General features: G+C 51.9%; 2 protein-coding genes across 3 annotated transcripts; one reads left to right on the plus strand and one right to left on the minus strand.

Annotated features, from left to right (window-relative positions):
- Positions 1-1,402: 1,402 nt before the first annotated feature.
- On the plus strand, positions 1,403-10,137 carry ift70 (intraflagellar transport 70). 2 transcript variants are annotated; one of them, XM_056609867.1, is made up of 19 exons: positions 1,403-1,571; positions 2,274-2,339; positions 3,210-3,419; positions 3,755-3,811; positions 4,105-4,240; positions 4,938-5,042; positions 5,199-5,327; positions 5,504-5,553; positions 6,047-6,199; positions 6,652-6,717; positions 6,791-6,844; positions 7,153-7,218; positions 7,341-7,417; positions 7,600-7,810; positions 7,975-8,046; positions 8,495-8,598; positions 8,708-8,786; positions 9,071-9,200; positions 9,612-10,137. In XM_056609867.1, exons 1-19 carry the CDS (start codon positions 1,518-1,520, stop codon positions 9,764-9,766), a joined length of 1,974 nt encoding a protein of 657 aa, XP_056465842.1. In that variant the 5' UTR covers positions 1,403-1,517; the 3' UTR covers positions 9,767-10,137. The 2 variants fall into 2 exon arrangements, with proteins under 2 accessions (XP_056465842.1, XP_056465848.1); XM_056609873.1 differs by having other exon boundaries at positions 1,409-1,571; positions 7,347-7,417.
- A 630-nt stretch (positions 10,138-10,767) lies between these two features.
- On the minus strand, positions 10,768-14,852 carry c2h16orf89 (chromosome 2 C16orf89 homolog). The gene is made up of 8 exons (XM_056610616.1): positions 14,384-14,852; positions 13,743-13,895; positions 13,016-13,166; positions 12,646-12,763; positions 12,372-12,534; positions 11,905-12,009; positions 11,594-11,695; positions 10,768-10,918 (listed from the first exon to the last, which is right to left on the minus strand). The coding sequence occupies exons 1-8, from the start codon at positions 14,571-14,573 to the stop codon at positions 10,803-10,805; spliced, it is 1,098 nt and encodes a 365-aa protein (XP_056466591.1). The 5' UTR covers positions 14,574-14,852; the 3' UTR covers positions 10,768-10,802.
- Positions 14,853-14,855: the final 3 nt, after the last annotated feature.

The raw sequence follows: 14,855 nt of genomic DNA on the forward strand, positions 1-14,855 counted from the left end.
CCCACCGAACCTCCCCCTTAACCTCCACCCTCACCTCCCCCCTTACCTCCACCACCCTAACCTCTACCCTAACCTCCACCACCCTAACCTCCACCCTAACCTCCACCCTCACCTCCCCCCTTACCTCCACCACCCTAACCTCCACCCTAACCTGCACCACCCTAACCTCCACCCTAACCTACACTAACCTCCACCCTAACCTCCACCACCCTAACCTCCCCCTTAACCTCCACCCTCAACTCCCCCCTTACCTCCACCACCCTAACCTCTACCCTAACCTCCACCACCCTAACCTCCACCCTAACCTACACTAACCTCCCCCTTAACCTCCACCCTCACCTCCCCCCTTACCTGCACCACCCTAACCTCTACCCTAACCTCCACCACCCTAACCTCCACCCTAACCTACACTAACCTCCACCCTAACCTCCACCCTAACCTACACTAACCTCCACCCTAACCTCCACCACCCTACCCTTCTCTGCTGCTCTCCAACGAAGGCGGTCTCTCCTCCCTCCTAGACCTTTTTTCCCTCTTGTTATCAATTTCCTATCTAATAATGAGGGAGCGCATGCGCCCCGACACTCTCTCCGTCCTGTCTCCCCACACTGTCCTTTTATGTTTCTTTTATGTGTGTGTGTGTGTGTGTGTGTGTGTGTGTGTGTGTGTGTGTGTGTGTGTGTGTGTGTGTGTGTGTGTGTGTGTGTGTGTGTGTGTGTGTGTGTGTGTGTGTGTGTGTGTGTGTGTGACTGCGTGTGTGTCTGCGTGTTCGTCTGCGTGTGTGTGTGTGTGGGTGTGTGTTTGTGTGTGTGTGTGTGTTAAGACGTGTTTTCGCGCTTGCGGCGTGCCAGCATGCGCGCTTGGGACAGAGTTAAAGAATGAGCTCATCATTGGTTTACCAGCCTCAAACTAGTTATCTTTTATATGGTAAGTTGATCGAGGAAGGAAGAAAGAAAGAAAGAAAGAAAGAAAGAAAGAAAGAAAGAAAGAAAGAAAGAAAGAAAGAAAGAAAGAAAGAAAGAAAGAAAGAAAGAAAGAAAGAAAGAAAAGAAAGAAAGAAAGAAAGAAAGAAAGAAAGAAAGAAAGAAAGAAAGAAAGAAAGAAAGAAAGAAAGAAAGAAAGAATGAAAGAAAGAAAGAAAGAAAGAAAGAAAGATAGAGTATTTGTCGAGTCCATAGTATGAGTCACTACAACGCAAAACGTTTAATAATGAAACAATAGTAATGCGCTTAACTAAAATTAATGAACAACAAACTTCCATGAAAAGAACGTTGGTTAGGAGTTGCATTTGTATCCGGAGAGTTGATTGGCTGTTTAATGGAGAGAATCTGTCTCCGGAGAGTTGATTGGCCCTTGTACGTTCCGTCGGGATGTCCGTTTCCGGGTTTGCTGCTGTTGCCTAGTAACCGTTCACAGGCGTTCGACTCGTAGCCATCGGTAGCTCCGAGCTGAGGGATCGATTCCCGTTCTGACCCACAACCCGGCGTCCCACCGACCGCCGACCCTCCGTAGACATCATGACCCCCACGGTCATCAAGGACGGAGAATACACTGCGACCATCTACCGCCTGGTAGGGCTACCTATTAGCCTGTTAGCATGTTAGCCCGTTAGCCTCGGAGGAGCTGGGATATAACAACATCTGTTCGGTCTGCTAAGGAACGACCAACTACTTATCTTCCCTTATCTATGAATATGTATGTTGTATATATCTATAGCGTTATGTGTGTATACTGTATACATCTATTGTGTATATATCTATAGTTATATGTGTGTGTATACTGTATATCTATAGCTCTTATGTGTTTATATATTGTATAAAGCTAAAGCTATTTGTGTTTGTATATATTGTGCACATCTGTAGCTATATGTGTGTGCATATATTGTCTTTAGCTATTTAGCCATTAAGATGAAAAAAATAATCTATATCTTTATTGTATACTTCTATAGCTATTTATATTCATAGATTGATACATCTATAGCTATCTAGCTAGATATCTATTGATACATCTATAGCTATATATAGCTATAGATGTATCAATAGATATCTATCTAGATAGCTATAGATGTATCAATAGATATCTATCTATATATAGATAGATATCTATTGATACATCTATAGCTATCTAGATAGATATCTATTGATACATCTATAGCTATGTAGATAGATATCTATTGATACATTTATAGCTATATAGATAGATATCTATTGATACATCTAGAGCTATCTAGATAGGCATCCATCTCATCAAGCTCCTTTTCTCCTTTACTCCAGATCAAAGAGTGTCGCTATGGAGACGCTATCGTGATCCTCAACCACCAGCTGGAGAAACACATGAAGGTCGGACCCACAGCTGCACGCTCGGGCCGGGCGATACTGCAAAAATTATTATCAGGATTATTTTTTCGATATTAATCACGATATATAATTTGATACTGCTGAAGCCTGAAGAAACCAGAGTGTTCATTAGTTAAACCATACACTTTTGTTTATTACCGTATCACATAAATATAAACATTTAACTTCACAAACATGTTTTATCTGCCCCCAACAGAACAATATAAGGTAGCTGGCCTTGTTGTAACCTATTGAAAATAATGTAAATACAAATAAAAGCTCTGACTTCTTTCACATTAAACTCCTTTGGCAGGGATTCAGAAAACATCTTAAATCTTGTAGAGGCACAACCAATGCATAAAAAGTTAAAAAGTGGATGAACAAAGGCCCTGGCACATGAACTGAACTTTGATATATAAAATATGAACTACTGCCTTATCGTTGTAATCAACGTGAGTTTTATTGCGATCAATAATCGTAATCGAATTATTGCCCAGCCCTACTACACCCACCTTCCAACCCCTTCCTGTTTACAGAACCAACCCCTTCCTGTTTACAGAGCCAGCCCCTTCCTGTTTACAGAGCCAACCCCTTCCTGTTTACAGAGCCAACCCCTTCCTGTTTACAGAGCCAGCCCCTTCCTGTTTACAGGAAGGGGCTGGCTCGTGTGTCTAGGGGGAGGGTCTGGGCAGCTTGGCCCTTCTAGTAATACCAGCTGTGAGATGCGTTGCCTTCCTCTGGTATTCTCAGTCCTTTATCTTGTAGTGGTTGTCCTCTCAGAGTGTTACCTCCTGTGTAACACTCTGTGGACGGCCCTGAGTCTACAGGCTGCTGTATGATGCTGTCCTGACTCAGCGTGTTGTCCCCCTGTAGTCCCGGGCAGCCCTGTCCCTGCTGGGCTACTGCTGCTTCCACACGCAGGACTTCAGCACGGCGGCCGACTGCTACGAGCAGCTCAGCCTGCTGCACCCCGAGGTGGAGGAGTACCGGCTGTACCACGCCCAGGCCCTGGCCCGCGCCTGCTGCTACCCGGAGGCCATGAAGGCCAGCTTCCTGCTGGACAACCCCAGCACCTATACCAGGGTACACGCACATGCACACGGACACACACACACGGAATCACACGGACACACACAGACACACACACACACACACACATATGCACATATACACATACACATACAGACACACAGACACGCACACACACAAACTACACTACACTACACTACACTACACACACTACACTACACTACACTACACACACTACACTACACTACACTACACTACACTACACTACACTACACTACACTACACTACACTACACACACTACACTACACCTCACTACACACTACACACTACACATACAGTAACAGCCACTCTGTGTCAGATGATTAATCTTCTCCTCTCTTTGTATTAGATGATCAAGCTACAGGCTGCCATCAAATACGGAGAGGAAGAGTATTCCGCTGCTAAGGTAACGTCCTCTTCCTCCTCTTCGTCATCACCAACACTTGGCGGTGATGTTGGAGCCGGTTTATTGTAGGTTTGATTGTGTCTGATCCCTCAATGTTCAGCCTCAGCTGCCCCAGAATGTGTATTTAATTTGTGTTTAATGTATAGTGAATGTGTATTTAATTTGTGTTTAATGTATAGTGAATGTGTATTTAATGTATGTGTATTGTGTCTGTCATATGTATATCTAATGTGTGTGTTATGTCTATGTAATGTGTGTATCTAATGTGTGTGTAATGTGTGTTGTGAGGACAGGCCCTGGTGGAGCAGCTGCCCCAGGAGGAGCCGGACTACGAGGTGAAGATGGGCTGCCTCCTCTACCGCGAGGAGCAGTACGAGGAGGCCCGAAGGAGGTTCACCTCGGCCCAGCAGGCCCTGGGCTACCAGCCAGGTACACACCGAGTACATTAGACTGCACACTGCATTATACTGCACACCGAGTACATTAGACTGCACACTGCATTATACTGCACACCGAGTACATTATACTGCACACTGCATTACACTGCACACTGCATTATACTGCACACCGAGTACATTATACTGCACACCGAGTACATTAGACTGCACACTGCATTATACTGCACACCGAGTACATTAGACTGCACACTGCATTATACTGCACACCGAGTACATTAGACTGCACACTGCATTATACTGCACACCGAGTACATTATACTGAGCACTGAGTACATTATACTGAGCACTGAGTACATTATACTGAGCACTGAGTACATTATACTGCACACCGAGTACATTTTACTGCACAATGTGTACATTATACTGCACACAAGTACGTTATACTGCACAATGTGTACATTATACTGCACTCTGTGTACATTTATACTGCAAAATGCACTGGATTTATACTGCACAATGTATACATTTATACTTCACCCTGCATACATTTATACTGAGCACTGTATACATTCTATATTCATACATTCAGGTCTGACATTAACTCTCTCCCCCTCTCCTCCTCTCCCTCTCTCTCCTCTCCCCTCTTCTCCCCCTCTCTCCTCTCTCCCCCTCTCTCCTCCCCCCCTCTCCTCCTCCCCCCTCCTCTCCCCCTCTCCTCCCTCCCTCAGACCTGTCCTACAACATGGCTCTGTGTTACTACAGCATGAAGAACTACAGCGCGGCTCTGAAGCACATCGCAGAGATCATCGAGAGAGGGATCCGGGAGCACCCTGGTACACACACACACACACACACACACACACACAGACACAGACACAGACACAGACACAGACACAGACACAGACACACACACACACACACACACACACACACACACACACACACACACACACCCCTAACCCTGACCCCTGGGTCGCCTCCCCCTGCAGAGCTGAGTGTCGGCATGACGACAGAGGGCGTGGAGGTGCGCAGCGTGGGCAACACCCTGACCCTCCAGCAGACGGCGCTGATCGAGGCCTTCAACCTCAAGGCCGCCGTCCAGTTCCAGCTCAGGAACCGTGAGACGCACACAGATCAGTATCCATCTGCACATTGATCTACACATAGATCTATAGATCTACAGTATAGCCATATCCAGCTACATTTAGATCTATAGATCTAGTTTGCATATCCAAGTTGTGCTGCAGTAGAGGTACAGTCGGTCATGTGTTCGTCCTCTCATCTGATCCCACAGTGGAGGGGGCTCAGGACGCGCTGACAGACATGCCCCCCCGGACAGACGAGGTGAGGACACATTTACATTTGGGGCATTTAGCAGACGCTTTTATCCAAAGCGACTTACAATAAAGTACATTTGTCATAAGAAGTGCATCAATATATCGCGGTACAGAAAGGATGTTCATAGAACCAAGTGCAAGTACCACAATCGCTAGGCTAATCAATTCCCGTGTTACAGCCATGATAGATGATACTGCAGTTGCTACACAGTTAAGAGTGTGAAGGACACGCCTTCACACTCTCTCCAGCGTGTCGTACACACATCAACACATACCACCGTCGACTGTTTGAACCCACAGTTGATACGACCCGCGCACACTGACCTACCACCACCCACTAACCCACTGACCCACTGACCTACATACCATAACCCCCATCGCACCCCTTCCCCCCGTGTGTGTGTGTGTGTGTGTGTGTGTGTGTGTGTGTGTGTGTGTGTGTGTGTGTGTGTGTGTGTGTGTGTGTGTGTGTGTGTGTGTGTGTGTGTGTGTGTGTGTAGGAGCTGGACCCCGTGACCCTCCACAACCAGGCCCTGCTGAACATGGAGCGGCGTCCCTCGGAGGGCTTCGAGAAGCTGGCCTTCCTCCTGCAGCAGGACCCCTTCCCCCCGGTCACCTTCGGGAACCTGCTGCTGCTCTACTGCAAGTATGAGGTACTGCTCTCACCTGGTACACCACCTGGTACACCACCTGGTACACCACCTGGGACACCACCTGGTACACCACCTTGTACACCACCTGGTACACCACCTGGTACACCACCTGGGACACCACCTGGGACACCACCTGGTACACCACCTGGTACACCACCTGGTACACCACCTGGGACACCACCTGGGACACCACCCGGGACACCACCCGGTACACCACCCGGTAGACTCACCTGGTACACCACCTGGTAGACCACCTGGTAGACTCACCTGGTAGACTCACCTGTTACACCACCTGGTACACTATCTGGTACACCACCTGGTAGACTATCCCCTCACCTGGTTCTCTCTCTCTCTCTCTCTCTCTCTCTCTCTCTCTCTCTCTCTCTCTCTCTCTCTCTCTCTCTCTCTCTCTCATGGTATCCTCACCTGGTCCTCTCTCTCCCCTGTCCCAGTACTTTGACCTGGCTGCAGACGTCCTTGCGGAGAACGCCCACCTCACCTACCGCTTCCTGTCCCCGGTGAGTTCCTGTCTCCTGACGGTTGGTACCTCACCGTGGCTCAGAGTCCTGACTGCAGCCTCTCTGTCCTCAGTACCTGTACGAGTTCCTGGACGCCATGCTCACCTGCCAGACCGCCCCCGAGGAGGTAGGCCTTTCAGCCCACTGAGCCCCATCCACTGCCTGGTGCTCTAGGGCTGCAGGCACCGGCTCTGGTCTGGTTCTGGTTCTGGTTCTGGTTCCTGTCTGATCTGGTTCGGGTTCTGGTTCCTGTCTGATCTGGTTCCGGTCTGATCCGGTTTTGGTTCTGGTTCCTGTCTGATCTGGTTTCGGTCTGATCCGGTTCTGGTTCAGGTTCATGTCTGATCCGGTTCTGGTTCTGGTTCCGGTTCTGGTTCCGGTCTGATCCGGTTCTGGTTCCGGTCTGATCCGGTTCTGCTGTGTGTTACTCTACAGGCCTTCAGGAAGTTTGACGACATGAACGGCAAACTGACGGAACAACTCCGCAAGCTGGCCAAACAGGTCATCCACCCCCACACACACAAATACGCACACACACACACACGCACACGCACACGCGCACACACACACACACACACACACACACACACACAAAGGTCTAAAGGAGGCTCTGTGTGTCTAAGGTGCAGGATTTCAGGTTGGCCCGGGACGACCAGGGGCTGAAGAAGGGGGTGCAGGAGTATGACCAGCTGCTGGAGAGGTAGGACTCCTCTCTGATTGGTGGGGTGCAGGTCCACCTGATCTCTGATTGGTGGTGTTAAGGTCCATCTGACCTCTGATTGGTTGGTGCAGGTCTGTCTGATCTCTGATTGGTTGGTGCAGGTCTGTCTGGTGTCTGATTGGTTCTGACAGGTCAGTCTGGTGTCTGATTGGTTCTGACAGGTACATCCCGGTGCTGATGGCCCAGGCCAAGATCTACTGGAGCCGGGACAACTTCCAGATGGTGGAGAAGATCTTCCGCAAGTCGGTGGAGATCTGCAACGAGCACGACACCTGGAAGCTGAACGTGGCACACGTCCTCTTCATGCAGGAGAACAAGTACAAGGAGGCCATCGGGTTCTACGAGCCCATCGTCAAGAAGCACTACGACAACGTGGGTCCACACCGGAGCCTGAACACGCACCACACACAGCCAGTAGGGCCTGAAGCTCTGGTGTTATGATAGTATTTAATACTCTATTATATATTATAATACTCTGGTGTTATGATAGTATTTAATACTCTATTATATAATGGAGTACTCTTTGTGTGTTCCAGATCCTTAACGTCAGTGCGGTGGTTCTGGCCAACCTGTGTGTCTCCTACATCATGACCAGCCAGAACGAGGAGGTCAGCCCCCTCACCCCCTCCACCACCCCCACCACCATCACCACTATCACCACCACCACCCCCACCACCACCACCTCCACTATCACCACCACCTCCACCACCCCCACCACCACCTCCACCACCACCACCCCTACCGCACCACCACCACCTCCACCACCACCTCCACCCCCACCTCCACCCCCACCCCCACCACTACCACCACCACCACCACCTCCACCACCACCACCACCACCACCACCACCACCACCACCACCACCACCATCACCCCCTCCTCACCACCACCACCCCCCCCCACCACACCACCACCTCCACCCCCACCACCACCACTACCACTACCCCCTATATATTTATATTTATCAATGGATTGAATTATTTCAGGGTTTATCTCCTAGACATGTTACTTCTTGTTTACATAAGAGGGTTTGTGTTTCCTGCTTCCTGTCTGCAGGCGGAGGAGCTGATGAGGAAGATAGAGAAGGAGGAAGAGCAGATCTCCTACGACGCCCCGGACAAGAAGGTGTTCCACCTCTGCATCGTCAACCTGGTGATCGGGTGAGAGAGCCCAGAGAGACTCAGAGACAATGACCAGCTGCTGTCCTGTAGTACAGAGAGATACTGTATAATAATGTGTATAGTGAGTACTGAGTATGTGTTTCTGCAGCACGCTGTACTGCGCTAAAGGGAACTACGACTTCGGCATATCTAGAGTCATCAAGAGTCTAGAGCCCTACAACAAGAAGGTATGAACATCACACGCCTCAAGACACACAAACACGTATAGCATATGGACACTGTTTCCCCCCCCCCCCCCTCGGTGACCGTTACTGGGCTCCCCCAGACATGATGTAGGGTGGTGGGGTGTGTACTAATGTGTGTGTGTGTGTGTGTGTGTACTAATTTGTGTGTGTGTACACTAATTTGTATGTGTGTGTGTGTGTGTGTGTGTGTGTGTGTGTGTGTGTGTGTGTGTGTGTGTGTGTGTGTGTGTGTGTGTGTGTGTGTGTGTGTGTGTGCGGGTGTGTAGCTGGGGACAGACACGTGGTTCTACGCTAAGCGCTGCGTCCTCTCCCTGCTGGAGAACATGTCCAAACACATGATCCTGCTGAGGGACGCCGTGGTGCAGGACTGCCTGCTGTTCCTGGAGCGCTGCGAAGGTACCACACTCTACACACTGTGCACTACACACTGTACGCACACACACACACACTGTACACACTGTGCACTACACACTGTACACACACACTGTACAAACTGTGCACTTCACACTGTACACTACACACTACTGACACACACACACACACACTGTACACACTGTGCACTACACACTGTGCCGACACACACACTGTACACTACAAATGATACAGTACACACACTGCACTACACACACTATACACTACTCTATTCACTGTGTTCTACACACTGCACTACACTGTGTAGTGTACTAAATACTACACACACTTTGCACTGTAGATCTTTATATCTAAATTACTATATCGATGTCTTATGTCTATGTATCCAGATAGTATGTAGAGATCTATAACCCCCCCCCCCCCCCCCCCCCCCAGTGTACGGCCGGGAGGAGCCGGCGGTGATCCAGGCCCCCCTGCAGGACGAGCGCTCCTCCTCCTCCTCCTCCTCCTCCCTGGGGAGGAACAGCGTCACCTACGAGGCGCGCCTCCTCAAGGCCCTCTTCTACCAGGTCATCGGCTGGAACGAGTGAGGTCACCGCCCTGCCGTGAGGTCATCGCCCTGCCGTGAGGTCATCGCCCTGCCGTGAGGTCATCGCCCTGCCGCGGTGTCACCGCCATAGCTGGACCGTGATGACGTCACCTCACCGAGACCGTGATGTCATCACAGGGACCAGGAACCCTGCTGGTTCTTCAGGGATGTGATGTCGTCAGACTGCTGAACCCCACAGCCCTGTATATCTTTACATCTTTATATTTATATCTTTATATTTATATCTTTATATTTATATGTATAGACCAGTTCGTCCTGCTAGTGGTTCATTTAGGACAAGACCACGTCTCCATGGTAACATCATTTTTATTGAACAGGTGTGTAGATAATAAATCGTGGTCTGTGATACGTCCGTCCAGTCTGCCCCCGTTTCTCACATCCTGCCCTCTTCATCCTCTAGATAGATCCTCTGTAGACTAAGGGTCAGGGGGGGGCATCAGGAGGGGGCGGGGCCACCAGGAGGGGGGCGGGGCCACCAGGAGGGTTCGGGGCCATCAGGAGGGGTCGGGGCCATCAGGAGGGGTCGGGGCCACCAGGAGGGGGTTAGGGCCATCAGGAGGGGGTGGGCCATCAGGAGGGGGCGGGCCATCAGGAGGGGGTTAGGGCCATCAGGAGGGGGTGGGCCATCAGGAGGGGTCGGGGCCATCAGGAGGGGTCGGGGCCATCAGGAGGGGTCGGGGCCATCAGGAGGGGTCGGGGCCACCAGGAGGGGGTTAGGGCCATCAGGAGGGGGTGGGCCATCAGGAGGGGGCGGGCCATCAGGAGGGGGTTAGGGCCATCAGGAGGGGGTGGGCCATCAGGAGGGGGCGGGCCATCAGGAGGGGGCGGGCCATCATGAGGGGGGCGGGGCCATCAGGAGGTGGGCGGGGCTGGCTAATCAGGAGGTGGGCGGGCCATCAGGAGGTGGGCGGGGCTGGCTAATCAGGTGGTGGGCGGGCCATCAGGAGAGGGGGTCCATCAGGAGGTGGGCGGGGCCATCAGGAGGGGGCGGGTCCGTCAGGAGGGGGGCGGGGCCATTATGAGGAGGGCGGGGCCAGCGGTCTCTTGGTGATGTCCTGCTCCGTCAGCTGGTAGTTGAGGTAGCCGCCCAGCGCACTCACCGCCACCCCGGTCACATGACTGGAGCACCCGTCTGCAGGTCACATGACATATGGTCAGACACCCTGATCACATGGAGTAGGACGGGCCTCAAAGAGAGGCTGAGGGGAACACTCTGTTCTGATTGGTTTACACAAGAGGCTGAGGAGAACACTGTTCTGATTGGTTACACTGGGTAGTACCAGTGCTTCCTAGCGCCCTCAACAACTCGTACATCTCCAATGTTCTCGATGACCCTGATGAATCAGTGGTCCTATTGGTTCAGAGCCTCCGGGACCCACCTCTCAGCCTGAACTCTGTGATCCTATTGGTTCAGAGCCTCCGGGACCCACCTCTCAGCCTGAAGCCTGTGACCCTATTGGTTCAGAGCCTCCGGGACCCACCTCTCAGCCTGAAGCCTGTGACCCTATTGGTTCAGAGCCTCCGGGACCCACCTCTCAGCCTGAACTCTGTGATCCTATTGGTTCAGAGCGTCACCTCTCAGTCTGAACTCTGTGGTCCTATTGGTTCAGAGCGTCACCTCTCAGTCTGAACTCTGTGGTCCTATTGGTTCAGAGCCGCTGGGACCTACCTCTCAGCCTGAACTCTGTGATCCTATTGGTTCAGAGCCGCTGGGACCTACCTCTCAGTCTGAACTCTGTGATCCTATTGGTTCAGAGCCGCTGGGACCTACCTCCCAGCCTGAACTCTGTGATCCTATTGGCCTCACCTCTCAGGGTCTTCTCCCTCCGCTTCACCCTCCTGGGGGGCGGGGGCGGGGGGCGCAGCTGCTCCAGAAGCTCCTCCCCCATGATCTGGGACATCGCCCGCTCTGGAACACAGCACCTGGTCAACTACACTTCCCATCATGCATCAGACATCACAGGTGTGAAGTGTTTGGTTAGAGATGGCTAGTTTAGGTGTTGGGTTAGAGAGGGTTAGTTTAGGAAACTTTAGGTGTATGGTTGGTTCAGGGTTAGTTTAGGTGTATGGTTAGTTCAGGGTAAGTTAAGGTGTCTTGTCGGTCAGCCGTCTCCTCACCATCCCTCCCGAAGCAACCGGACGTCGGGTCCTGCAGTCTGAGGATGTGCTGCAGCCAGTCCGGTTTGTAGAAGTCGGAGAAGCCGGCCAGACCACACAGCAGGACTGAGGAGGGAGAGGGAGGAGGAGAGGGGAGGAGGAGGAGGGAGGGGTGGAGGAGGAGGGAGGAGAGGGGTGGAGGAGGAGGAAGGAGGGAGGAGAGAGGGGTGGAGGAGGGAGGAGAGAGGTGGAGGAGGAGAGAGGAGGGAGGAGGAGAGAGCGAGGAGGAGGGAGGAGAGGGGAGGAGGAGAGAGGGGTGGAGGAGGGAGGGATGGGAGGAGGGAGGAGAGGGGTGGAGGAGGTAGGAGGGGGGGAGAGGGGATGAGGAGGGAGAGAAAGGGAGGAGGAGAAGGGGGAGGAGGAGAGAGAGGGCCGTCAGAGGGAGGCGTGGAGGCGTCGAGCCACTGAGTGGACGAGGAGGTACCGACTGTTCTCGATGAAGATGTCCTGGGTGTGTGCGTTCAGGCCGGTCTTCAGGGCCTCCTGGTTGCTGCTCATCATGTTGGAGCAGAAGATCTTCTGGTAGTCTGCCTCCGTCAGGTTGGCTCTGGACTCCCGGACGTCTCCCTTCAGCAGGCTGCTGCAGCCCTTCTGAGAGGGAGGAGAACCAGGAGGAGAACAATGTCATCTAGGACTTTATAGAGCATCGTTGTAGTATGTATTCAGTGTGTGTTTGTGTGTGTGTATCAGTGTGTTAGTTACCATGGAAGCGATGAGGAAGTAGAGCAGCTGGTGAGAGAGAGAGTAGAGCGGGCAGTCGAACATGGTCATGGTGTCTCTGCACGACTCGGTCACGATGCACGGAGTCCCCTTCTGTTTCCTGTCCAGGTGCATCATGGGAAATACAAGTGGACCAATTAGCTTCCGCCTACCAAAGCTGTTTTACTGAGAAATATCCAGAAGCAAGATAAATATTTCTATGTAGTCATTTAGTGGGGAGTCCTGGGGGGACTACAGGGCAGGGTCTCTGGTCCTGGGGGGGCTACGGGGTAGGGTCTGGTCCTGGGCGGGCTACAGGGGCAGGTCTGGTCCTGGGGGGGCTACAGGGGGGGTCTGGTCCTCTGAGCCGTACCAGGTGCCCAAGAGGAGCGTCATGCAGGAGTCGCTCAGCTGCTCATCGTAGCACTCGCTGGGCTGGCTGGACGCGTAGCGCAGGCTGGGGTCCGTGGAGCCCCAGGCCTGGGGGACCTTCCAGAACCGCCAGTCCAGTAGGGGCTCGAACTCTGGGGGGGGGAGAGAGAGAGAGAGACAGGGGGACAGACGGGGAGAGAGACAAAAAGGTGAGAGAGAGAGAAAGAGAGACTGTTCAGGTGTATAACACAAAGTGAAAAGCCTTGTTGAATACTAATATTGGTGCCCCCCCCCACCAGTGTACTCCTACCTCTGTAGTTAGGGGGTGTGTAGGCCTACCTCTGTAGTTAGGGGTGTGTAGGCCTACCTCTGTAGTAGGAGGTGTGTAGTCCTACCTCTGTAGTAGGAGGTGTGTAGGCCTACCTCTGTAGTAGGGGTGTGTACTCCTACCTCTGTAGTTAGGGGGTGTGTAGGCCTACCTCTGTAGTAGGGGTGTGTAGGACTACCTCGGTAGTAGGGGTGTGTACTCCAACCTCTGTAGTAGAAGGTGTGTAGGCCTACCTCTGTAGTAGGAGGTGTGTAGTCCTACCTCTGTAGTAGGGGGTGTGTAGGCCTACCTCTGTAGTAGGGGATGTGTAGGCCTACCTCTGTAGTAGGGGGTGTGTAGGCCTACCTCTGTAGTAGGGGATGTGTAGGCCTACCTCTGTAGTAGGAGTGTGTAGGCCTACCTCTGTAGTACTTGGGGTCGTGTCTCTGCAGGGCGAGCGTAGCCTTGGCCAGGCTCTGGTCCAGCCTCCGCAGCAGGGCCACGGTGGAGGTCCGCTGGGCCCAGCTCAGGGGGTCGGAGTGGGGCCACGTCCGCACGGCCTCCTTCAGCTCGGCTGGGGACCAGGGGGCACACAGGACTGTACTATAGTACATACTACTGCTGTACTACTGTACTACAGTGTACAGCACGACTGTACTACTGTACTATATATACTACTGCTATACTACTGTACTATAGTATACAGTACTACCATACTACTGTACTATAGTATACAGGACGAGTACCACTGTACTATAGTATACACCATACTACTGTATTTTAGTGTACAGGACGACTGTACTACTGTACTTTATATACTACTGCTATACTGCTGTACTATAGTATACGGTATTACTACTAAACTGCTGTACTATAGTATATACTACTACTATAGTACAGTACTTTATACACAGCTCTATATCAAGTAGTATACTGAGGTGCAGTTCTTTATATACCTTACCTAACCTACTCACCCTGCAGTATGAGGTAACCTAACCCCACCAACTAACCCACCCACCCTGCAGTATGAGGTAACCTAACCCAACTAACTAACCTACTCACCCTGCAGTATGAGGTACCCCACCACCCCGTCCAGGTTGATGTTCTCGTGCTCGCTCTCCAGGAAAGCTGCGGCTCGCGACAGGCTGTTGAGGATGTGGTCCGTGACGTCCTCCTGAGCGGCGCTGGCCGCCACAAGGACGACCAGCACGGCGACGAGCCCCGGCATGGCTCGGGGCTTCTCTCCAGGCATGTCTCGGAGCTTCTCTCCCTGCCCTATGTGCCCAGGCGGCGGCTCTATGTTGCGGTGTTCAGCGGTCGAGCTTTCGACTCCAGAAAGTCGAGATTCGGCCCATCCGGTGGGAGCAGTCACGTGGGCTCGATGCGGGCTTGGATGAATAACAATAACAAAACATTTTTTTCTTTTGTGACATTAAACCAGAAGGGGGAAATAAATTATATTTTATGATTAAACTACTTGAAATCAAATAGGAAATAAGGTACACAAAGAAAGGTGTGAATAATGTTGGACAGA

This window comes from Gadus chalcogrammus, chromosome 2, assembly GCF_026213295.1.
Source record: "Gadus chalcogrammus isolate NIFS_2021 chromosome 2, NIFS_Gcha_1.0, whole genome shotgun sequence".
NCBI classification, from domain to species: Eukaryota; Metazoa; Chordata; class Actinopteri; order Gadiformes; family Gadidae; genus Gadus; species Gadus chalcogrammus.